The 24,389-nt window shown below is 54.0% G+C and overlaps 1 protein-coding gene across 1 annotated transcript; it reads right to left on the bottom strand.

Moving 5' to 3' along the window:
• LOC309374088 (casein kinase II subunit alpha-like) lies at positions 1 to 24,389 on the bottom strand. Its single transcript, XM_081918913.1, has 14 exons — positions 24,235 to 24,389; positions 19,182 to 19,419; positions 11,410 to 11,545; positions 11,202 to 11,313; positions 10,053 to 10,154; positions 8,592 to 8,642; positions 6,365 to 6,424; positions 5,852 to 5,935; positions 4,865 to 4,975; positions 4,293 to 4,394; positions 3,467 to 3,567; positions 3,025 to 3,173; positions 1,815 to 1,904; positions 1 to 540 (listed from the first exon to the last, which is right to left on the bottom strand). Exons 3-14 carry the CDS (start codon positions 11,508 to 11,510, stop codon positions 425 to 427), a joined length of 1,179 nt encoding a protein of 392 aa, XP_081775039.1. The 5' UTR covers positions 11,511 to 11,545; positions 19,182 to 19,419; positions 24,235 to 24,389; the 3' UTR covers positions 1 to 424.

Below are 24,389 nucleotides of genomic sequence, written 5' to 3'. Positions count from 1 at the left end.
TTAGGGACATAGAAAATAAATTTTATTCTCCGCTTCGGTGCCCACACGGCGGCTGCATCCCTAACCACCACCCTCATGGGAAGAGCGCAGCCGGCATCCCTCGAGACTGACCTCCTCCGCCCGTTGCCAGAGTCCGTGCTCGTTGCCGCAGAGGGGGAGGAGGAGGAGCGATGGCGGCGGCAGCGGCCCAGGCTTGGCTCTTTGACATACTCAACAAAAACAAACGGGGGGAAATAATAATAATATCATATTCCAGAGACAGGACGCCCCCCTCCCCGCACCTGCCCACCCCCACGCTGTCCCCCTCCTGCCTGCTGCGGGTGGGGGGCCACGGAGCCTTGCAGAGGCAGGCAGGCGGGCGGGCAGGCGGGGGGCAAGGCCGCGGGCTTGGCGGTGCTGGGAGCCAGAGGTGGCGCCGTCGAGGTCAAGGCTGCACTCCAGCGGTGGCGGGCACCGGCGAGCCCAGAGTGTTTGGAGAGGAGATGACGGGGGAGGCTGCCAGGCTGCCGATGGGCTGAGAGGCGGACATGGAGGCGATCCCTGCGAGAGAGAGGGAGGAAGAGAGCAGAGCGTCAGGGCCCCGGCAGAAGGGGGTGGGGGAGCAGGGGCCCATCAGCCCTCCCTCGGGTCCCACGTGCCCCACGCCAGAGCAGTGTTACTGTCCTGAATGCAGTCAACACAGTTTCCTTCTTTTAGATAACATGCTGCTCTGCTTGAATACAATATTATTATTATTATTATTATTATTATTATTATTATTATTATTATTACTACTACTACTACTACTACTACTACTATTACTACGGTATTTTTGCTCTATAAGACTCACTTTTTCCCTCCTAAAAAGTAAGGAGAAATGTGTGTGCATCTTATGGAGCGAATGCAGGCTGCACAGCTATCCCAGAAGCCAGAACAGGAAGAGGGATCGCTGCTTTCACTGCACAGCAATCCCTCTTGCTGTTCTGGCTTCTGAGATTCAGAATATTTTTTTCCTTGTTTTCCTCCTCCAAAAACTAGGTGCGTCTTATGGTCTGGTGCATCTTATAGAGCGAAAAATGTATTTATTATTTATACCTCAACCATCTGGCTGAGTCTCCCCAGCCACTCTGGGCGGCTCCCAGTAGAGTGTTAAAAACAACACAGCATTAAAAATTAAAAACTTCCCTAAACAGGGCTGCCTTGAGATGTCTTCTAAAAGTCAGGTAGTTGTTTATCTCTTTGACATCTGATGGGAGGGCGTTCCACAGGGCGGGCGCCACTACCAAGAAGACCCTCTGCCTGGTTCCCTTTAACCTCACTTCTCACAATGAGGGAACTGCCAGAAGGCCCTTGCCGCTGGATACTTAGATTAGCTGCTGAAGATTCTGCATTTTTCTGTATTACTTCCTTCTTTTCACTATTATTTTTGCCACTGTCCAGATAGCCATTTACTTCATTTTCAGAATCCCGTAAAACCTTGGCTGTCATTTTTTTTTTCAGGTGTGTAAAAAACAGTTCTACTTTGCTCCCTTCAACTGCAGCAACACTGAAAGCTGAAGGAAATGAATTATTTACAAGCGGACAATTTGGAGAGGCCGTCCTCAGATACTCAGAAGCAACTGAAAATGTAATTAGTTCTGGAATCCAAAGTCCAGAGGATCTAAGTATTTTGTATTCAAACAGAGCAGCATGTTACCTAAAGGAAGGAAACTGCGTTGACTGCATTCAAGACGGTAACAGTGCACTAGAACTTCATCCATATTCTCTGAAACCTCTTCTGCGTGAGCCATGCCAGAGCAGGGCAGACACGGGCACCCCTGGCTCCGGAAACCTACCTGCCAGCATGCTGGAGGAGCTGACGGGCGTGTTAGCTGCCGAGAGCACCGTGGAGGAGCCCATCCTGGCTGGATCTTTCACTATTGGATCTGGACAGGAGAGAACAGAAATGAGAGGGGGGTGGAGTTGGAAGGGAACCCCCAGGGGAATCTAGTGTCAGGGGCTGGGGGGTGCAGAGAAATGGTGGGGGCACCAGGTGGGGAGCCCCGAAAGGAACCAAGAGAGGGAGAAGAGTCAGAGCCTGGGGATTGGCGGTGGGGCGACTTTTGAGTGGTCAGAGGGGGAGAGGACCGCAGGGAGATGGTGCCGGAAGCTGGAGCAGCAACAGGGTTTAGTGAGCAGGAAGAGGCTGTGGCAGAGAGCAGTCCAGACTCAGAGAAAGGAGACAGAGGGGAGACCGGCTGCTGAAGAATCCAGGGAGTCTCTCCCTCCTGCTGCAACCAACTCCCTTCCCCCTTGGTCTCCCAGAACACACAGAAATGAAAAGAGCGGAGGAGAGGTTGGCTGCATGCAGACACAGTCTTCAATTGCTTGGGGGAAACCCTGGAGAGGAGGGGACTGTGGAAAGGTGTGGGGGGAGGTGACATTCAGTCCTCACAATTGCCTCATCGGGGAAAGACCTACTGGGAAGACTTGTCGTGATCACGAGGCCCGTGCAGGTCCCCACCGCTTGCCAACCCAAAGAGCACCCCAATAGCTACTTGGAGCAGGAGGGAGAGCTTTGGGGTCCCCAGAGGGCAAGGGGCCCTGGGGGAAGGGGAGGCACTGGCAGGGCCTGCAGAGCTTGGGCAGACCTCGAGGCGAGACCAGGAGTGAACGTTGGGTGCTTGAGGACACCACCGCAGGGTCGTGGGCAAAGGCCTGGGAGAAATGGCCTGGCACCCCTCATGACAGAGTCGTGCACTGGGTCAGAGACCCTCAGGCAGGTAAGCAAAAGGACAACGGGCAGGGTGGAGCTACCGGCCAGCTAGAACCTGGTGTCCAAGTGTGCCATTGTAGGAGGAGGCAGGGGGGGTCCTCACCTGGAGGGCTGCGGCCTGATCCGAGATGGGAGCAGAGCAGCAGTTTTCCCACCATGCAACCATTCAGCAATGGGTCCCCAGACGGATGGGCACCCGGGTGGCAGGTGGCCCTGGCTCTGAGAAGGCTGGGAGCCAGGGCCCAATAGGGAGGGGGGCAGGAGGGGAAAGTGGCAGGGGGGGCACGTACAGAAGTAAGGGTGCTCCATGGCCTCGCGGGCCGTGAGCCGGGTCTGGTGGTCGTAGCGCAGCAGCTTGTCCAGGAAGTCGAGGGCCTCGGTGCTCACCAAGTGCTGGTTCTCGCTGTGCACGAAGCGCTCCCATCGCTTGCGAGAGTGTCTGGGCGGGAGAGAGACGGGCGGGGGGGGTGGTCAGAGGCCTGGCGCTCAAGGGCCCCGAAGCCACGCGCTGCAAGGCCAGGGCCCCGGGACCTTAACCCACACACCCCACGCACAAGGGAAAGGGGTTTTGGGGGCAGCGCAAGGTCCTTTGTGTCTGATTGGAAGCCCCTCTCGCCAACAGAGAGTGACTCTGGCCTGGCAAGGAACGGAATCACAGAAGGGTCCCCCAAAGGTCATCCAGCCCAACCCCCTGCAATGTCCTGGCAAGGCCTCCGGGTGCCCCGCGCTCACCTGCCAAGGATGTCGTTGAAGCGGGGGTCCAGTTCAATGTTGTACTTGTCAATGTAGTCATAGAGGTCCTCTGTGCCCAAGACCTTTGCGATCCGCACCAACTGGGAAGGGAGGGGGAGGAGACGGTGAGAAAGCACAGAAGGGGGGGGGGAGCAGAGAGGAGACAGGATCCCACCCACGCACCGAGCGAGGGGAGCGGACAGGGCCCAGCCCGGCTAGAACTGAAGCAGGTGCAGAATTAGAAAATTCTTGGCAGTAAGAAATAGGCTTAGGGGCAGAATATGGGCTAGTAAATATTAAGGATTAGAATATTAATAAAGGAGAAGAGCTTAGTAAATTTTAGGAGTCAATATTATTAGAAATATGAATTTGGAGAACTGTCATACAGGTGACTGAACGAAATTCAGTTAGAGGGGATGCGAGGAAGTCAGTTATTAATGTTATGAGAATTAGGTATCTGAAGAAATAATTCTTTTTTGTGTTTAGTTTACTATATTGTAAAGTGTTTTTCTTTGTTGTGTGTTTTGTACAGTGGTACCTCGGGTTAAGTACTTAATTCGTTCCAGAGGTCCATACTTAACCTGAAACTGTTCTTAACCTGAAGCACCACTTTAGCTAATGGGGCCTCCTGCTGCCACTGCGCGATTTCTGTTCTCATCCTGAAGGAAAGTTCTTAACCCAAGGTACTATTTCTGGGTTAGCAGAGTCTGTAACCTGAAGCGTATGTAACCCAAGGTACCACTCTAATGACACCCCCCCAGACAAACTGCCTGTTTCCTCCTCCCCCTTGGGCAAAAGCGAGAACCAAAATGAGAGTTTGCCTCACCTGGTCATAGTTGTCATGTCCGTGGAAGAAGGGCTCCTTGCGGAATATCATACTGGCCAGCATGCAGCCCAAGCTCCACATGTCCAGACTGTAGTCATACATCTGCAGAAGGAAAGGGGGGGGAGAGCAGTGAAGCAACTGGGGGGAGTGCAGGGAGAGAGCCACCAAGAGAGGACCCCTTCCCCCTCCCCTGCCCCAGAACCAAGCTTTCAAAACACCTTTGCCCCCTGCCCAGCCTTGCCCACCCCTCTGTTTCCGTCGGCTCAGACCATCTCCAGCTGAACCCACTGCCGTGGGCAGGCCCCCCAGGGACACCGACCCCCCGCCCCTCTGGAGAACCAGGTGGCACGGATGGTCCAGCCCATGCCTGTCCCAAGCAGCATCTCCAGCAAAAACACCCTTGTTTTGAGGTGTCTGGGCAGCAGAGCGCCCTCTTCGCACGCAGGCGCCCCCAGGCTCTCTCCCGAGGATGGAGAAAGGGCCCTGGGTGCCCTCCTGCTCTCCCTCCGCCTGGAAGGGATGAGATGGGCGCCAGGCAGCGCTGCGGAGCTAGGCCCTGGGCTCCAACCTACCTGGTAGTCCACCAGGAGCTCTGGACCCTTGAAGTACCGGGAGGCCACTCGCACGTTGTACTCTTGTCCCGGGTGGTAGAACTCGGCCAGGCCCCAGTCGATCAGGCGCAGCTGCAGGCAGGGAAGGGAAAGGCCAGGGGGCCCTGAGCACCAGAGGAAGCCGGGAGGGGGGGGAGAGGACCCCCACCCTGGTCCCAGCAGCCAGGAGCAGACAGGCTGCCCAAGGGACCCTGCTTTCAAGGAAAGGGATCCGAAGAGTGCGCTGTTTATTACTATGTGCATTTCAACAGATGTGACAGATTGTTTAATAATTGTTGTTTTTTAAATAAACCCTTCTACATCTTTTTAGCTCTGTGTGATTTATCTGTATTTTAATTTTTTGCAAGCCGCCTTGAGCCCCGCTTCTGGCGAGTGGGGTGGAGAAGGGGCATAAATACATACATAATCTTGGGCAGGTGGGGGACCTTTAAAGCCCTAAACAGCCTCGGCCCAGTATCCCTGAAGGAGCATCTCCACCCCCATCGTTCTGCCTGGACACTGAGGTCCAGCGCTGGTTCCCTCGCCGTGAGAAGCCAAGCTACAGGGAACCAGGCAGAGGGCCTTCTCGGTGGTGGCACCCGCCCTGTGGAACGCCCTCCCACCAGATGTCAAAGACAAAAACAACTACCGGACTTTTAGAAGACATCTGAAGGCAGCCCTCTTTAGGGAAGCTTTTAATGTTTAACAGACTACTGTATTGTAATACTTTGTTGGAAGCCGCCCAGAGTGGCTGGGGAAACCCAGCTAGATGGGTGGGGTATAAATAATAAATTCTATTCTATTCTGTTCTGTTCTACTGAGGCACAGATCTTGATGTGTCTCCAGACTGTGGCAAACGCTCCCTAGCTGGACACTGCTGGACCGGCCGACAGGCCTTGAGCCAGCTGGCTGTGCCAGGCGAGGAAACCTCCATGGCTCCTCGTGACACTCACCCCGCGACGGCCTTACCTTCCGGTGCTCGTGGTCTATCATCACGTTGTGAGGCTTGACGTCCCGGTGCATGACGCCCATGCTGTGGCAGTAATCCAGCGCCTGAAGAGAAAGAGGGAAAGAGAGGTGGGCAGCGGCAAACAGGTCGCATTGGGAAGAGCATCCTTGCCTTGCCTCAAAAGAAGAGCCATGCAAGGAAGCAGCTCTGGGCTCCGGATCTGGCCCCTTTGCCAGCCTACTCCCCACAACCACACAATTTCTCTCCCAGCCCTGGCTGGAGTCGGCAGGGAGCGGATCTGGGGCTTTCTGCATGCCAGGGCAATGCTCCTCTCCTGAGCCACAGGCAAAGCAGAGAAAGGAATGGACGCCACCCATAGCGAGAAGCATGCGCACAGCCTCTCTTGGGCTCCTGGGTCACAGGTCAGGAGCCCCTGCTCTGCCCCCCAACCCGGCATAGTCACTGTGTGGGGCTAACCAAAGCACAGATCAGCTCATCTCCCCCACCCAATTCCCCTGCTCTCAGTTGCTTACCTTCAAGATTTCATACATGTAGAATCGGATGTCAAAGTCCGAGAGCGTCTGATACAATTGCTTGGAAGAAAAGAGATATTGCAGAAGTTCCATTAGCAAGACAAACCCCAGAGCTCTGGGCTTGATCGGTTTCCAGCAGCAAGGCTCTGCCCTGGCATCTGCAATGCGCTGCCAGCACAGCACCTCTCAACTTATGCTCAGAGCACCTCTCTGCGCATTGCCGAGGGACCACAACAACCCGCCCGGTCTGGAAGGATGCTGAGGGGCTTCAAGGTTAGAGGGCTTAAAAGGGAGACTTTGAAGCCCACCCTGCTCACAGCAAAGCTGAAGGATGACTTTCACACACGTCCCCTCCAAACGGGATCACAGAATTGTGGAGTTGGAAGGGACCCCAGGAGTCATCTAGTCCAACCCCCTGCAATGCAGGAACAGCAGCTAAAGAATCCCTAATCCAGAAAGCCACCCAACTTCTCCAGCCAAGGAGAACTCCGCCACCTTCCGAGGGAGTCCGTTCCACAGCCGAATGGCTCTTACTGTCAGAAAGTTCTTCCTAACGTTTAGTCATAATAATAATAATAATAATTTATTATTTATACCCCGCCCATCTGGCTGGGCTTCCCCAGCCACTCTGGGCGGCTTCCAAAAAAAATATTAAAATACTGTACTACATCAAACATTAAAAGCTTTCCTAAACAGGGCTGCCTTCAGATGTCATCTAAAAGTCTGGTAGTTGTTGTTCTCTTTGACATCTGATGGGAGGGCATTCCACAGGGCGGGTGCCACCACCGAGAAGGCCCTCTGCCTGGTTCCCTGTAGCTTTGCTTCTCGCAGGGAGGGAACTGCCAGAAGGCCCTCAGTGCTGGACCTCAGTGTCCGGGCAGAACGATGGAGGTGGAGACGCTCCTTCAGATATACTGGGCCTTTGAGGCCATTTATGGCTTTCAAGGTCAGCACCAACCCTTTGAATTGTGCTCGGAATCACCTTCCTTGCAATTTGTATCCATCGGTTTGGGTTCTGCACTCTGGAGCAGAAAACAAGCCTGCTCCATCTTCCACGTGGCAGCCCTTCGGATGTAATCTCTTCAAGAATGTTCTTTTGCAACGCACTGCGGAACCATCAGGGAGGAGGCAGCCTTAAGTCTCCCTCTGGCTATGTCTCACCACCTGAAACCCCAACGCTTCCAGGGCCTGAGCCCAGGGCGAGGGATGGGTCTGTAGGAGAAGGGAGTAGCATTGAATCCATCTGGGAGCCACTGTCTCGCCTCTTCTCCTGCAGGCTGCCTGTGCCGCCCCCTTCCCCTAACGGCACATTGCCATCTCCTGCACTGAAACCATCTCCTCAAATGGGAGAGGAACCAGCCACTGCCCAGCCGAGAGGCGACTCTGCCGTCTCTCAGCCTCCCTGGCATATCCGGGAGAAGAAGAAGAAGCGTTTGGATTTGATATCCCGCTTTATCACTACCCTAAGGAGTCTCAAAGCGGCTCACAATCTCCTTTGCCTTCCTCCCCCACAACAAACACCCTGTGAGGTGAGTGGGGCTGAGAGACTTCAGAGAAGTGGGACTGGCCCAAGGTCACCCAGCAGCTGCAGGTGGAGGAGCAGAGGCCCGAACCCGGTTCACCAGATTACGAGTCCACCGCTCTTAACCACCACACCACACTGGGAGGAAGTAGGCTTCCTAGGACTAAGAGACCAAAGGAATAGCGGACAGAAAAACCCATTTGACTGCTCTCAGATGGGTTTTATGGTGTTGGCCTAGGAAAGAAAGCATCGAACACATGGCCCAAACAAGGACTGGGCTCTTTAATCTGGAAATTAAATTAGCCAAAGGAAATGGGGGCAGGGAGGAACTGAGCTAACAGCTGGGCCTGCGTAACAGCCTTTGGATGACATCTGCTTTCAGGTGGTATTTGTCTGTGTGTGTGTGTGTGTGTGTGTGTGTGTGTGTCATGGGCAACAGATAGAAGGAGGGGCAACAGTGAGGAGCTCGAGGGGGGAGACCTGAATGAAGCTGACACCACATCCCTCCCCCAAGTCAGGCCATCACTGGCTCCAAGTCAAAGATGGGTTTTCCAGCAGCCCTGGAACAGAAGGGTGACATTGCGCTGCGTCTCTCCAGGACTTTAGACCCATAGTTAAGCTCCACCCCCCTAATACACATGCACACACATCAGAAAGTGAGGAGACACCCAGAGGCATCCCATCACCCAACCGGCCTCCACTCACCTTAAAATCTGTATTGTTGACATGCTCAAAGACCAGGGCGGGTGTCCGGGACTGCAGAGCCAGCGCAGAGCGTTCCAGGGCAGGAAAGAGAGAGAGAAAACAGAGAATGACCAGAAGGGTTTAGTCTCAAAGCCGTGAGAAGGGGCAGAGAGGAGCACAGTCTGCCTTCTCCCCTAGCCCCCCAAAAGCTACTGTGGCCACGCTGCATCTATGGGGCAGGTGAGCCAGGATGGGGGTGGGCTGAAGGGAGACAGCAGCCCCCTGAGAAGCCCCCCAGCTCAGTTCTGGGGGATCATCAATGGCTAGGATTCTTGAAAAAGAAACTGGGCGGGGAAGACTTGGGTCTGATGCAGAGAGGTGCCTGTTCCCCTCTCCAGCAGGACCGCAGGCTCAAGGTGGGCAACGGATGTAGCCGAGTGGCAGAACACCTGCTCTGCGTGCAGAAGGGCCCAGGTTGCACCCCAACGGCATTTCCAGGTAGGGCTGGCAGAGATGCCTTGCCTGGAAACCGGGAGAGCTGGTCAGGGTAAATACTGAGTTATGTTCCTAAGGGGTCCTGAAGCACACAATTAACCTGTCCTAAGGGGCTCTAGGCCTGGGCTCCAGCAGCCAAGAAAGAACGGCTGGATTTCATTTCATTTCATTTTGTACACGGCCCTGGATTCCAGGGAGAGGCCCTGCAGAAGCTGCCCTGACACACTCTGCTAGCCTGGAGCTTGGAACAAAGTAGGCTATGGGCTGTGGATAAAAATAAACACCCCACTTAGCCTGATATATACTACTACTACTAATAGTAATAATAATAATAATAATTTTTTTATACCCTGCCCATCTGGCTGGGTTTCTCCAGCCAATCTGTGCGGCTTCCAATGGAATATTAAAATACAATATCCTATTAAATATCCAATATCCCTTGGAGCTGGACCTCAGTGTCCGGGCAGAACAATGGGGGTGGAGACGCTCCTTCAGGTCTACTGGGCCAAGGCCGTTTAGGACTTTAAAGGTCAGCACCAACACCTTAAATTGTGCTTGGAAACGTAATGGATCAGGGAGCCAAAAGCCCACCTAGACCTCCCCTCTGGCCAAAAGGCAGCCACCTCCAGGCAGAGGCTGAGCTAGGGTGGCCCACCAGGAGAGAGCAGCCTGGGGGTCCCAGAAGGGTGCAGGCTCAGCAGGCACCTCCAGGTTCCAGGAGGAAGGAACATGGCGGAGAGGGGGAATGCTCATCCCAGCCACAAAATGACATCTCCCGATGTTGTTTTTTTGCCCAGCACGGCTGCCTTGCTGGAGGCAGGCCGCGTCTCTGGGATCCAGGTGGAGAGAAGCCAGGGAGGTTTCCATGCCCCACTTACAAGAACTTCCTGCCTCTTTTGAAAATCAGCTTGAAAGGGGACCAGCTGCCTTGCGCTTTATTGAGTGCCATGCGCATGAATGCTGCCACACACACACACCAGCCCTTACCACGGGGTCCTTGACTATGTCTAGAAGGCTGATAATGTTGGGACCCCCTCGGAGATTTTCCAGGATCTTGATCTCACGCTTGATTTTCTTCTTTTTCACTGGCTGAAAAAGAGAGGGCAAGACAGTCATCACAAGGGTCTGGAATAAAAGCAACCGGGACCACAGAGCACTTTGCACACTCAAACGCACACTGAGCTCAAGTTTTGTTTTATGGTTCTTGGCTGAGGATCACAGCACTTGCAATTCCACAGCAAAGGTGAGAGGATGGGGGAGGCGGGGGTCCAAAGGCCCCCCGAGGACACGAACTCCACCTGGGACTTCTTCGGGTTTCCCAGCCTTTAGGAGACGCGGCTGTTCAATGCAATTTCAAGCTTTGCTTTTGCAGTTAAGACGGATAAACACAAAATCCCCCTCTTTCTTTTGAATCTGTTTTGAATGCCTGTTTTGAATCTTTTGAATGCCTTCTGCCATTCTTTAAAATATTTAATATTATCAATAATTGGTAAAGCTTGGAATAAAAACAACATCTTTGGCAATACATTCATCTTACCCACCGATATTCGGCCCATTAATGACAATTTTAGACTTGACCAGATCTCAAGATCTCTCTTAATTTCATTCCATAATTTATCATAAGTATCTTTATATAAATTCAAAATTTTCACTGATAAATTCACACCCAAATATTTCACTTTCTTCATAAAAACAAGGCCTGCCTTTTCTTGAAGGATTTTTCTCTCCTCATTATCTAATTTTCCCCCCAACACTTTGGTTTTGCTCTTATTTAACTTGAATCCTGCTACTTGCCCGAACTCCTGAACCAGCTCCAGTGCTTTTACTGCACTGGAGTCTGGATCTTGCAAAGTGAACACCAAATCATCAGCAAAGCAGAAACATCACCTTTCAAGAGGTTGTAGCACTTCTCGTCTGCCCCCTCAGCAGCCTCTACAACACCCCTGCGAGGTAGACAGCTGCTGTCCCCATGCAGGGGTTTGCCCACAGCTTTCTAGCAAGTGCCCGCCAGGGATGAGATTTGAACTGGAAACCTCCCAGCCCAACCCCTGGCCAAAGAGACACCACCACACCCCCACACCCGCCAAAAAGAAGGGGTCACAGGCAAGAAATTCAGGACCTCTTCTCCCCACCCACCTTGAGGATTTTCACCACGACTTTCTCGTTGTTGGTGATGTTGATGGCTTCGAAGACCTCGCTGTATTTGCCACGGCCAAGCTTCCGAACAAGCTGGTAGTCATCTTGATTGCTGTTGGAGAAGAAGAAGGGTTTTTTTTCAAAGAGGTTGGCATGCTCAGGTGGGATGCCTGTGGGCTAATCCAGCAGGGCTCTGCGGTTCCCCTACCCCCATTCCACGACGTGCGACTCGTAGTCCCAATATTCACGGGGCCTCTGTGTGTTGACGTCCGCATAGACCCTTGCTCGGCTTGGCACCGGGCCCGACATGCTCTCCCAGCCTGGAGGTCAGCGCCTCAATTGCTCTGGGGAAAAGGGGGAGGAGAGGATAAGCACAGGGGCATTAGAGAAAGGAACCAAAGGTCATTATTAGGCACTAAGATAAAAGAGAAGAGGGGGGGAGGGGGAATAGAAGTTAGAGTGTCAGACTTGGACCTGGGAGAAAGGGGTTCGAATCTCCCCACTCCCTCAGCCATGAAGCTCGCTGTCTCTTGGCCCAGCCTGCCTCGCAGGGTTGTTGTGGAGCTTAAGTGAGCGAGAGGGAGAACCATGTTTGCCATGCTTCCCTCCTTGGAGGGGGAAAACGGGGTGTAAATGCAGTAAGCAAACGATAAATGAAAGCTCTTCTCCCCAGATCTTTTGCTCAGAACAACAAAGCAAACCTTGAAGCCGCTGAAATAGCTCTGAAGGGTCTCCTCTAAGTTGGGGCACTTGTAAAGCAAGGGCTGGGTTGGTGACAAGAGAGAGCCCAGGAGGAGAGGAGGCAGCAAGAAGCACCAGCAATGGGAACCTGGAAGGCCCACGTGCCCATGCTCACACAGGGGCACACGCCTCGCTCCGTCTGCCAGCCTTGCCCCCTGGCGGCCCAAGCCCTCAGGATGAGACCTGAAAGAGCAAGAGCAATAGGCCTGCACACCTCATGTTCTCAAGGAGCCAGCATGGTGGATGGATGCTGAGACTGCATCCATAGTATCACGTCACAGGGGGTGAAGTTCTGGGGGCGGCATGCATATGCAAAAAAGCTCTCTACCTTCTGCACATTCAATTCGTGCAATTCCAACCGGCTGGCCTTCAACCACATAGCTGAAATCCTTCACACCCAACACATGTAATCTGTGATCGTAAACTGATCTGGGAGCAGGCGTGGGGTGCCTGATAGCGCCTCAGCTCATTGCCTGCTGGCAGGGAACTGCCATCAGCTCAGAGGCGGGAGGTGGAAGGGCAGTTGTGTTATGGGGAACCTCCGAAGGTCTTGCGAAGCAGTTCCTCCTCTGGCCAGGAGGAAAGCCCCACCCCCAGTGGGGAGGAGGTGGTGGGACCAGGGGGTGCTAGGAAGAGCCTCAACACAGACCCTGAGCAAGCCGGACAGGGGGGAAGTACCTCTTCGCCAGCGCCCACGCTGCACAGTAGGTTTCAGCGCAGGGAGGGGAGGAGAAGGTTGGGGGTCAAGCGACTGTTCTGCTGGGGGAGGTACAAGGACCGGCCCCTCCCAGATTCTGCAAGTGACTGAGCCAGACATGAACTTGCGATGCTCTTCGCTGTAAATAGTTTGCACTAAGAATAAAGCCTGGAAAAGACAGGTCGGAGTCTTGCCTGTTTGCTCACGAGCAACCACACCACCATCTGACACCTGCCTTGCTCAATCGGAACAGCTGTGGCTCTCCGGGTTTCAAGCAGGAGTGTTTTCCCAACCCTGCGTGGAGAAGCCTGGACTGATCCTGCGGCCTTCTGCAGGGAAAGCAGGAAACCACAGGTGGGGTTGGGGGAGAGCAGCAGGAGCAGACCGCTCTTTCAGAGCAGGGCTGGTGGAGACCTTGCCACTTTCAACCGAGCTGCGGCTCCCTAGACAGAATCAGGCCCAGCCTGGAAGGGAAAGAGGAGGCTGCCTGTTTCCTGTGGTGCTGAGCAACTGGCCTTGGGCTCCAAGCAGGCTCTTAGGGATTCTGCCTCCGTTCAGATGCCAGGCTCCCATCGCCGGACAAAGCCCCTCAGGAACAGCCAGCGGGTCTCTTGTCAGGGAAAGGAGCCTGCCCTGCTGCTGCCGCTGACTGCCTTCCAGGGAGGCCGGCCGATGCAGGAAGCGCTCGGTCTCTGCAGAGCCAACAGCCCTCCTGGCAGCTCCTCCTCCTGGCACCAGACCCACACGCTCTCTGCCCCGGAGGCCAATTAAGCCAGCAACAGGAACCTGCTCTCTCTGCGCTTTCCCCAGTGCCAAGAAGCAATGAAGAGCAGGCCCCAAAGAGCTCATCCTGAACCAGGCAGCTGCAGGACGAGCCGGGAGAGAGTGGAAGTCACCTTGGCCACAGAGGGGCCAGGTAGCTGCCTCAGGGAAACACCTGCTACTCAACAAAGCCCTTTCAGAGGACACTGTCTGGCCCCACACCTGGGACCAAGCTGCCTCCTGCCGCTGCTGGGGCTCAGGCCCAGGAAGTGAGGGTGCTATTCTGGTTTTAATGCCTATCCTGGGTGCAAGCCAGCTTCCCCTTGGCAGGCCGAGCCAGAGGACCAGCCTTCCATCAGTTCTAAAGTCCAGTGATCCCCACGCAGACTTCGCAAGCCTCTCCTGGCTGTTTCACAGTCCGGCGGGAAACTCCAGAGTCTACGGAACTCGCTGCCTCAGGAGGCGGGAGTGGCCCCCATCCTGGATGGCTTTAAAAGAGGATTAGGCAAGTTCATGGAGGAGGAGAGGGCTATTGATGGCCAACAGCCCTGATGGCGGTGCTCTGCTCCAACAGTCAGAGGCAGCCATGCTTCTGAATCGCAGTTGATAGAACCTGGGCATCCGGTTGGCCACTATGAGAGCAGGAGGCTGGACTAGATAGACCATTGGCCTGATCCAACAGGCTCTTCTTAGAGTCTTACGGCAGGTCAGCCCGGCTCCATGAGCAGGAAAGTGTACCTGCCTAGAACCCCACAATGGAGGCCAATGCAGAAATCAGCAGAAATACGTCTGTGGTTCCTGCATTACAGGGCATTGGGCCACATGACCCTTTGGGTCCGTTCCCAACCGATGACTCAGTTTTAACGCCTCCCAACCTGAGGGCCCTGCAGGAGCTCCAACCAACATCCCAGGGGGAGCAGAGAGGAAAGCAAAGCGCCTCAAGGGAGTTTTGTCCTAGCACAGAGGAGACCCCTCAGACCATGCCTGCCATCTTCCAGCTTCCCCAACAGCCAGCTGCAAAAAGGGCTTCATTTGAGTCAAGTGAGGGCTTGCACATAGTGAGATGATAGCAATGCGCATGCGCACGCCCACACCCACCTTCGCCAGACTCTTCACCCTAGCAACTTAGCCAGACTCTGCTGGTTGAATACTATCAGAGCGCCTGGAAATATCAGACTCAGGCTGCAGGTGGTCCCCACCTGTAAGCAGGGAGCTTAAGAGCATCCCCTGGCAGACTGTGCAACAAAAGGCTCACCCGGTCAACCATCCTCTTTCCCAGAAGAGACCTCCAGGAAGTTCACAAGCAGGACTAGAAGGTGTGCTTGTCCCCAGCACCGGGAATTTCAGCCTCCAACTCACCACCCTGATTAACGCCGTCTGTGCAGACACTAAGAGCTGAGCGAGAGGGACCAAGCTCTGCCCATGGAAAACAGCTTCCTGTGGTATTTTATGTATGACTCTCTCCTGACAAAGACGCCAGAAAGCTTCCTCTGACAGCAGCAGCGCCAGACTAGGATGCTCTTTCTGCTTTAAAGGGGGGGGGGATCCAAGCGAAGGAAGGCCCCCGAGCCACACCTGCTGTCGAGCGAGGCTCCTCCGAGTAATCCCAGCAAAACTCTGCTCTCCTGTGCACCCTGCTCCCAGGCGAATGGGCACCTTGCTAGCAGGCGGAAGAGCAGTTTCTAAGCAGCAGCCATGCTTGGGACAACGACCTGGGGGCCCAGCACTGCCCCCCTCCCTGGGGTCTCCTTTTCCTTGCAGCCCCGCTTCCCTCCACAGCCACCTCCGCAAATCAGCTGCAAAGCTGTCCATAGGCACCAGTTTCAGCAGCTTCCCAGGAATGAGGCTCTCTCAGAATGAGTCTTAGCCACTGGGGACTCGGATTTGCATCCCTCAGAAGTCCTGCTGGGGGAAACCAGCAAGCGGGGGTGGGGTGGGAGGCAGCTGGATCCCTGGACTCTGCCTGCCTGGGCAGGGGCAGTGCCATCCCTCCTGGAGGCTGCCATGTGCAGCTTCAAAGGCGAGGCTCTGAGCAAGCGAAGGAGGGAAGGCTGGCTCAAAGGAAGGCGGCTGAGCGGTGTCTCTGGAGAGCCTCCCCCTCTCCGCCCATTTGCTTCCAGGAGGAGGAAGAGAGAGGACAGGCTGGCACACAGAGAACAGGAGAAGCAAGCAGCAAAGGACTGCTCAGCAGGAAGAGGAGGAGGAGGAGGAGGCAGGGGCTGCCAGCGAAAGGGCTTGGCCAGGAGTCCCACTAAGGTCAGAACCTCCAAGTGTCCCGATTTTCCAGGGAGGCCCTAGATTTAGAGAAGCCACCCTGATTATTTGATCCCAGATTGTCCCACTTTTCCTTAAAGGTAAAGGGACCCCTGACCATTAGGTCCAGTTGTGGCTGACTCTGGGGTTGCGGCTCTCATCTCGCTTTATTGGCCGAGGGAGCCGGCATACAGCTTCCGGGTCATGTGGCCAGCAGGACTAAGCCACTTCTGGCGAACCAGAGCAGCGCACAGAAACGCCATTTACCTTCCCGCCAAAGCGGTACCTATTTATCTACTTGCACTTTGACGTGCTTTCGAACTGCTAGGTTGGCAGGAGCAGGGACCGAGCAACGGGAGTTCACCCCGTTGCAGGGATTCGAACCACTGACTTTCTGATTGGCAAGTCCTAGGCTCTGTGGTTTAACCCACAGCGCCACGAGGGAGCCGGCGTTTGTCCGCAGACAGCTTCCGGGCACAGAGCAGCGCACGGAAACGCCGTTTACCTTCCTGCCTATGTCAAAAGCCTTACTGAAATCAAAATACACTATGTCCACAGCATTTCCCTGATCCACCAAGCTTGTAATTCTATCAAAAAAAAGAAATCAGATTGGTCTGGCATGACTTACTTTTGAGAAACCCATGTTGGGTCTTAGTAATCACAGCATCCTTTTCTAAATGCTCACAGACCGACTGTTGAATTCTCTCTTCTACGACCTTCCCTGGTACTGATGTCAAGCTCACTGGTCGGTAGTTACTTGGATCTCCGCCCCCCCCCCTTTTTGAAGATGGGGACATTTGCCCGCCTCCAGTCTGTAGGGACCTCACCTGTTCTGCAAGAATTCTCAGAGATAATAGACAAAGGCTCTGAGATCACATCCGCAAGCTCCTTTAGTACCCTTGGATGCAGCTCATCAGGCCCTGGAGATTTGAATTCCTTTAAAGGAGCTAGTTGTTCCCTTACCCCCACTTTTCCTATCTTGGGCCCCAGCTCCCTCCTTACATCATTTATCACCAGGTTGGGCACCGCTTTCCTTTTGGGTGAAGACAGAGGCAAAGTAGGTGTTGAGTGGTTCCGCCTTTTCTCCGACACCCAATAGCTTTTCTCCGTCTTCCCCACACAGAGGACCTTCCACTGCATGTTCAGATCTCTCCCCACCTTTAAAACAACAACTTTACAGCTTAAAATAAAAAAATTCCTTCCAGTAGCACCTTAGAGACCAACTAAGTTTGTTATGGTATGAGCTTCTGTGTGCATGCACACTTCTTCAGATTCGTGCATGCACACGAAAGCGCATACCAATAATAAACTCAGCTGTTCTCTAAGGTGCTACTGGAAGGAATTTTTTTTATTTTGTTTTGACTACAGCAGACCAACACGGCTACCTACCTGTAACTTTACGGCTGTTTTCATCCTCTGTATTTTAACATCTTTGTTTTTTTAATATTGTTTCCATTCTAATGTATTAAAGTTTAATTATTTTTAAAATGATGATCTTTCATCTGTTTTTAGCTTTTTGTATTTCATCCGTCTTGTTTTAATTTGTGTAAGCAGCCACGAGCCCCAGGAAAAGGATGTAAATATTAGAATCAGAGAATTGGAAGGGACCCTGAAGGATAGTCAGTTGTCTCAGTTTTGACAAGCATTCTTCCCTTTAACATGCTACCTTCTCAGAATCACTTCCCGAAAACAACGAAGGAATCCACTTACTCCTAAGCCACAGGCTGCTTTGGGCACTCGGCCAGTGGATTACGAACACAGCCGTAGGAATGCACTTCTCCACGGCCTCCGGCCGGCCGGCTCCAGCCCATTCCAGACACAACAAGGAATCCGGAAAGCAGTGCAAGGAAACTGAGCCGGGCCACTAATATCCCCGGCTGACCTCTGTTGACTGGCAAATGAACACAACACTGATCTAGCAGAGATTGCCAGCGTCGAGGCTGCCTTTCACTTGGAAGCAGCGGCCACGCTGGGTAACCCACAGGTCAAAGATATCCTCTGGAGCCGCAGCAGAGGCCTGAGAAAAACACTGCCCGCTCTGCTGGGAGCCCAAGTCAGAGCGGCTTCGATGCTTGGCTCCAGGAAATGGCACTGCCGTCCTGCCTCCCATAAGCATGCGAGTTGCAAGGGGCCCAAAGGCTCATCTAGGGCAGCCCCCTGCAATGACCAGGAATATGGAACCCCGGAAGCTGCTCGACACAGAGTCAGACTGTTACTCCACACTGAGCAACAGCAGCAATCCGAGGTTTCAGGCAGGGGTCCTTTCCAGCCCTGTCTGGAGGTGCAGCAGACTTGAGGCTGCTTTTTTTCTGTGTTCAAAGCACCCCTGTGGGATGGGCCCCTGAGCTGCTGCCCTTTCTCAAACAGGCACTGCCCAGCAAATGGCCCCAGGATGCAGCAGAGGGTGCAAATCAGCTGCCAAAGCTTACAAGTGACCACATGGAACTGTGGAACTTGTACCTTTGCAAGTACCCTATGGAGTTTGCTCCACGTCTGTGAGGAGCCGATCTTTCAGTGTGGCAGCCCCTGTGAAATGGAAATCTGCCTAGTAACATTAAGCAGACGGCCTTGTTGTGCTCAAAGGGTTGGTGCTGATCTTAAAAGCCCTAAACAGCCGCGGCCCAGTATACCTGAAGGAGAGTCGCCACCCCCATTGTTCTGCCCGGACTCTGAGGTCCAGCGCCAAGGGCCTTCTGGCGGTTCCCTCACTGCGAGAAGCCAAGTTACAGGGAACCAGGCAGAGGGCCTTCTCAGTAGTGGCACCCACCCTGTGGAATGCACTCCCATCAGATGTCAAGGAAATAAACAACTATTTGACTTTTAGAAGACATCTGAAGGCAGTTCTGTTTAGGGAAATTTCAAAATTTTGATATCTTATTGCTTTTTTATCATTATTAATATTCTGTTGAGAGCCACCCAGAGTGGCTGGCGAAACCCAGCCAGATGGGCAGGGTATAAATAATAAGTTGTTGTTGCTGTCTGACACCTGGTCAAAACTTTTCTGTTTTTACAAACCTACCTAGAAACGTATGCAAGTTTTACTTGGGCTAATAATAATGATGGTGATGGTGATGACGACGTTGCTGACTATATTTGCATATTGACAAATATAGTTCCCCATGTACGCTGCGCAGACTCTCTGAATTGGGAGCCAGTGTAGCGGTCAGACCACGACCTCTCCGCCTAGCCTACCTCACAGGGTGGTTGTGAGGATAAAATGGGCCAGGGGAGGGACCTATGTACACAACCTTGAGCTCCTTGCAGGAAAAGGTGGGGTATAGATGCTAGGAATGAATGAATCCGGGACCCGAGAATCAGCATGCAATCCTTGACAACAGCCAGACAGAAACAGCCAAACGCAGGGTGCAAACAGGGAGCAGGGACAGCAGCAGAGCAAGCCCTCCGTTCGCACCAGCACCCGAGCTTGCCTCTGCACCAGCGCACGCTTTCCCTCTCGCCCCGAGAAAAGAGAGGGTGAGCCCCAGGGCACCGGCAGAGAGTTCACCTCCCTCGTCGCCTCCTCCTACCTTGAGCCTTGGTTAATCTGCAGCTCCACCGCAGCCTCCGGGAGCCGTCCTGCGAGACGCAGAGCAAGGCACGTGCAGCATTCCAGGCAGGCGGGAGTTTTGGGGGGAGGAAGGGGGTGGGCGGCCGGGCAGAGCTCAGGAGGAGCGGTCAGACGCTTCCACGGGGTCAGCAGGTCTCCATCGGGCCCAGGAGGACAAAACGCAAAGGAGATTCCCTCTTCACAGCATCGCCCTGTGCCTGGAAGAACAGCAAAGGCTTAGGCAGCTCATCTTCATCTCCACCGCAACACACACACTTCACCAACAACACAACCTCAGCCGTTGTGAACGGTGTGCTAAACTGAAAGAGTATGGACCAGTCTTCCTCAGCCTGGGGCCCTCCAGGTGTTTTGGGCTGCCATTCCCCATAATCCCCTGCCAGCATGGCCGCAGGATGCTAGGGCTGATGGGAGTCGTAGTTCAAAGCATCTGGAGGATGCCATGTTGGGGGAAGGCTCTGGTAGAGACAAAATCCCAGCAGATAGGCCAGCAACCAGCAACCCTGTCCTACTCAGAGGAGACCTCACTTAGTCAAGTTCATTCATTTCAGCGGGTCTACTCTGAGTAACAGTGAGCTGCCATATACCTGCAGCTTAAATGGAGGAGGGAAAGGGTTATATTAGAAACTAAAAGAACAATTTCTTAAGTAAAAGACATGTAGGGTTCACAAAGGGTTTTGATCATAGACTCACAGAACTGTACAATCATAGAATCTTACAGTTGGAAGGGACCCAATGGTAATTTAGTCCAACCTCTTGCAATGTAGGAATCCCTGGGTGGGCTGAAATCAGCGATCTTCTCGTTAACAACAAGCAGCCCTGACCCACTGTGCCAGAGAGAGCATTGACTGGAAATACTCCCGTCTGCTCCAGTGCCAAGGAATCAAATTCCACTTGGAGAACAGCACCTTCTACTGAGCAGTAATGGGCGATATATACTTTTCTAAATAAGCAAAATAAATATTGATGGGGGGAGCAGAAAGCAGAGATACACACACAGCAACCGGCCTGGGCTGACTGGCAGCTGCTGGGGGCGATTTCTGCAAAGACTGCCTGGGCCTGGTTTGATCCAGCCATTTTTACAGGATCAAGAGAGAGTGTGCAAAGATCAGTTATGCCTTAATTCAGGCCTAGCATGGGGGTGACCTCCAGACTCCCACCAGCCTCAGGAAACAGGGCCAGGGGACAGGGATGGTGGGAACCATATTTGAGACGCCTGCCTTAATTGTCCAACCATCCAGACCAGGCTTGCTTGCTCTGAAAGTTCAGCACATTCTTACAGATCTTGCACATATATATCAGGCTCCCAAGCACAACGCAAACCAACACAGCAATGGGAAGGGCCACAAAACACCTGTTTTGGATGCAAAGGGTCCCAGGTTCAGTCTCTGCAAATAGGGCCAGTAACTCGAAATCCTGAAAAGCCAAAAGTCAGTGCAGACAATGCTGAGCGAGATGGACCAACGGTCTGAGTCATAGAGCTGGAAGGGACCCTGAGGGTCATCTAGTCCAACCCCCCAGAAAGCAGGAATCTCAACCAAAGCATCCATGACAGGGCCATCCAACCTCTGCTTAAAAACCTCCAAGGAAGGAGAGTCCACCAACTCCCACGGAAGATAGTTTCAGCATAAAGCAATTTCCTGTGTTCTCACCTTAGCAACCCTGGGGGTGGGGAGGGATGGAAAAGCAGAGGAAGCTCCAACACCGAGAGCCCAAAATGCTGCAGGCGCCATCACTAGACTCCCGCCTGCCTGTACCCCAGTACTGGCCAGGCTTGCTCACAGAGGCAAGAGGCCCATGCACAAAGATCTCCCGCTTGGACTACTGCCATGCGCTCTATGTGGGGCTACCTTTGAAGGTGACCCGGAAACTACAACTAATCCAGAATGCGGCAACTAGACTGGTGACTGGGAGCGGCGGCCGGGACCACATAACACTGGTCCTGAGAGATCTGCATTGGCTCCCAGTAGGTTTCTGAGCACAATTCAAAGTGTTGGTGCTGACCTTTAAAGCCCTAAACGGCCTTGGTCCACTATACCTGAAGGAGCGTCTCCACCCCCATCGTCCAGCCCAGACACTGAGGTCCAGCAGCGAGGGCCTTCTGGTGGTTCCCATATTGAGAGAAGTGAGGTTACAGGGAACCAGGCAGAGGGCCTTCTCAGTAGTGGCACCCGCCCTGTGGAACGCCCTCCCTTCAGATGTCAAGGAAATAAGCAGCTATCTTATCTTTAAAAGACATCTGAAGGCATCCCTGTTTAGGGAAGTTTTTAATATTTAATGCTGTATTGTTTTTAACGCTTGATTGGAAGCCGCCCAGAGTGGCTGGGAAAACTCAGCCAGATGGGTGGGGTATAAATAATAAATTATTATTATTATTATCATTACCATCATCATCTTGCAAAGGCAAGAGTGCAGAAGGCCGTCAAAAGAAGGGCTTCAGCTCAGCGACTGAGCACAAGACGCAGCATTGCCTTTGAAAGGATCTCTGGAGACAGGGCCGGAAAAGGCCACTGTCTGAGAGAATAAAAGGCCCCACAGCCGGCAAGAGTGGACAGCACTGAGCTAGTCCAGTTCTACATAAGACAGAACATCAGAGATGCAGCACCTGATCCAAGGTTTCCCAAACCTCATGGGTCCTTCCCGATTAATTTCAGCTAAATATTAGGAGAAACTTCCTTAAGGCCAGAGCTGCTTGACAGCAGAGGAGACTGTCTCCGGAGGTGACAGGCTCTCCTTCGCTGGGGATATTTCAGCAGAGGCCAGGTGCTCATCCGCAGGGATGCTATAGAGCTGAATCAGAAACTTGTTGTCAGAAGGGACCTCAAGGAGTCATGTAGTCCAACCCTCTGCAATGCGGCAAAGTCTGGCTCCTGATACTGGCCAGGGGACCAAAGCCGCACCCCAAAGGCTGCTCCCACTGTCCCCGGGAATAATGTCAAGTCAAGGGGGAGGCCAGTCTGGCCCCATCCATTGGTCAGAGGAGGAGGAGCAGCAACAGTTGCGGGGGGCTTGTTTCTGCATCCCCTGGTGGAAAGAACCCTTGGCTCCAACTGCCACTTCTCTGCCCCAGGACAGCAGAAGCAAAGGGAGAGGCCACTCTGCCCACCCCACCCTGTACAGAGAAAGCCGCCGTGGGCTGCTGTTTAAGCAAGACCACCAACAGGGGAAGTTTGGCCTGGCCAGAACTGGGCATAAACGCCCACTTCCAGCTCACCACTTTGGCCTGCCTTCCACAGAACTGAAGGGATCCCAAGACCCTGCAAATTGCAAGAGTCACAACTTGGAAGAAGGGGCCTCGCCTCCATCTTTCCCCTCTGCTTCCCTTGCCTTGCCTGAGCTGCTTTGGGAGGCCAGAGTTGTCGGAGAACAACTCCAGGAAATACAAGCCGGATCTTGCACTGGGCAGGAGGCGTCTGGAGGAGAGGACCTTCCCAAGGTCCTTTCCATCCCAGCGACTCCCATTAAGTGCTCAAAGAAGCACTCAAACACACACGCAAGGGGGACAGGCCTTTCCGGATCACCTGGTTGGGCTGTTGAAAGAGCACCGTTCCAGCACTGGGCTGTTTGCGCTGAGGACTTTTTATCCGCAAAGGCCAAAGGCAGACCTGCTGAAATCAATGTGCTCCTCCCATGTCACCCAGGCAGCTTATCACGGGGCATGATCTTGCGCTCAGTTGGCAACAGCCTCTTGCCTGATCCTAAACCGATTAGAGCCGCATTTTCCAAATGCCAGCTGTTTGGGACTATAACTCCCATCATCCCTAGCTAGCAGGACCAGTGGTCAGGAATGATGGGAACTGTAGTCCAAAAAACACATGAAGGCTCAAGTTTGGGACACTGGATCAGAGGAACACAGGAAGAAGCTGCCTTATTCCGTATCAAACCGTTGCTCCATTTAGTTCAGTATTGTCCACCCTGACAGGCAGCACCTCCCCAGGGTTTCAGGGAGGGAGTTTGGCCCAGTTCTCGCAGGAGACGCCCCTGGGATTTCAACCCAGGACCTTCTGCATGCAAAGCAGGTGTTCTGCAACTGAGCTGCGGCCCTAAAATAAAAATGCATCTATGCAAACGGAAGAGGTGAGAGTTAAGCAAAGAATTGATTCCAGTCGCAGAGTGGGACTTGTCATTCCTTGATGGGGGGTTATATGCCCTCAGGATGAGGGTCCAGCGCTGGGGGTGGGGCGGCTTCGGAGACAACAGGGAAGGTTGGGGTGGGGAATTTGTGGGTGCCAATGCCCCCCAGCACCATGCCCACCTATCTCAGCAGGCTGCCAAACCCCCCGAGGGAATCTGAGGTGCAGGCACCCTCCCCGTATGCCCCCTACCAGACAGGCACCCTGCTCCAGGGGGCCAGTCACAGCTGCTCAGTGTCTGGGGCCCCATTTCACTGGGGGAGTGGGGGAAAGGAAAGAGAGATGACAGGAAGGGCCTCCCCATTCAGAAGGGACTCTTTGCCACCCAAACCTATCCTGACCCCACCCCCAAGCCCACAGATCGTATCCCCCCCATAGCTGCCCCACACACTTGACAGGCGGGCAGAGGAGCCAGCTCACTCCTGGGGGAAGAGGACCCTTCGCCTGCCCGCCCCCCCCCCAAAAAAATTTGATGGGCATTGCCATTCAAACAGTGTGTATGTGCCAGGTCATGTGATCGATTATGTGGGGCAGAGCTTACCTGGAACACCCCCCCTATTCAAGTTCGCATCTCTGGAAGGGGGGGCTCTCTCATTCTCCCTCACCCCCTCACTCCACGTCCAGGTAAGAAGGCCTCTGTCCCCCCCCCAATTTCAGTCATCCCCCCACAAGTCGCCCCCCCTGCCCTGCTCAAAGGGCCCCCCACCCATATCCTCCACCAACACCCCCCAGGCCCGCCACGGACACACAGCCTGGCCCCCTCCCCACCCACCCCCAAATAAAGGACCCCCCCTAAGAAGAGGGTCTCCCCCCCCATTTTCCCTTCCCGAGGGCGAAGAGGCTTCTCTTTTTCCCCCCCTTCCCCCTCTCCCGCTTCTTTACCTCGCCGGGCCGCTGAGGCGGCGGCGGCGGCGGCGACCGGGTCGAGCAGGTCTCTCCCGGGTCCGCTCCTGGTGGGAGGAGGGGGGCAGGGAGGGGGCTGGCCTCTCCCGGGTCCGCTGGGGGGGTGACAATATGGCGGCGGCGGCGGCGGCGGG

Source organism: Podarcis melisellensis (genome assembly GCF_964234715.1).
Source record: "Podarcis melisellensis genome assembly, chromosome: 7".
NCBI classification, from domain to species: Eukaryota; Metazoa; Chordata; class Lepidosauria; order Squamata; family Lacertidae; genus Podarcis; species Podarcis melisellensis.
The sequence above is the reverse complement of the archived record's forward strand: the minus strand, read 5'-3'. Positions and strand labels throughout refer to the sequence as shown.

Bases quoted from the DNA above. Each gene is read 5' to 3' on its own strand.
- LOC309374088 (XM_081918913.1), bottom strand. From the start codon at position 11,510: ATGTCGGGCCCGGTGCCAAGCCGAGCAAGGGTCTATGCGGACGTCAAC. The intron at 6,425-8,591 runs GTGAGTGGAGGC...TTTTCTTCCAAG, and splicing joins TCAACAATACAGATTTTAAG to CAATTGTATCAGACGCTCTC. The intron at 4,976-5,851 runs GTAAGGCCGTCG...CCCTGCCTGCAG, and splicing joins TAGACCACGAGCACCGGAAG to CTGCGCCTGATCGACTGGGG.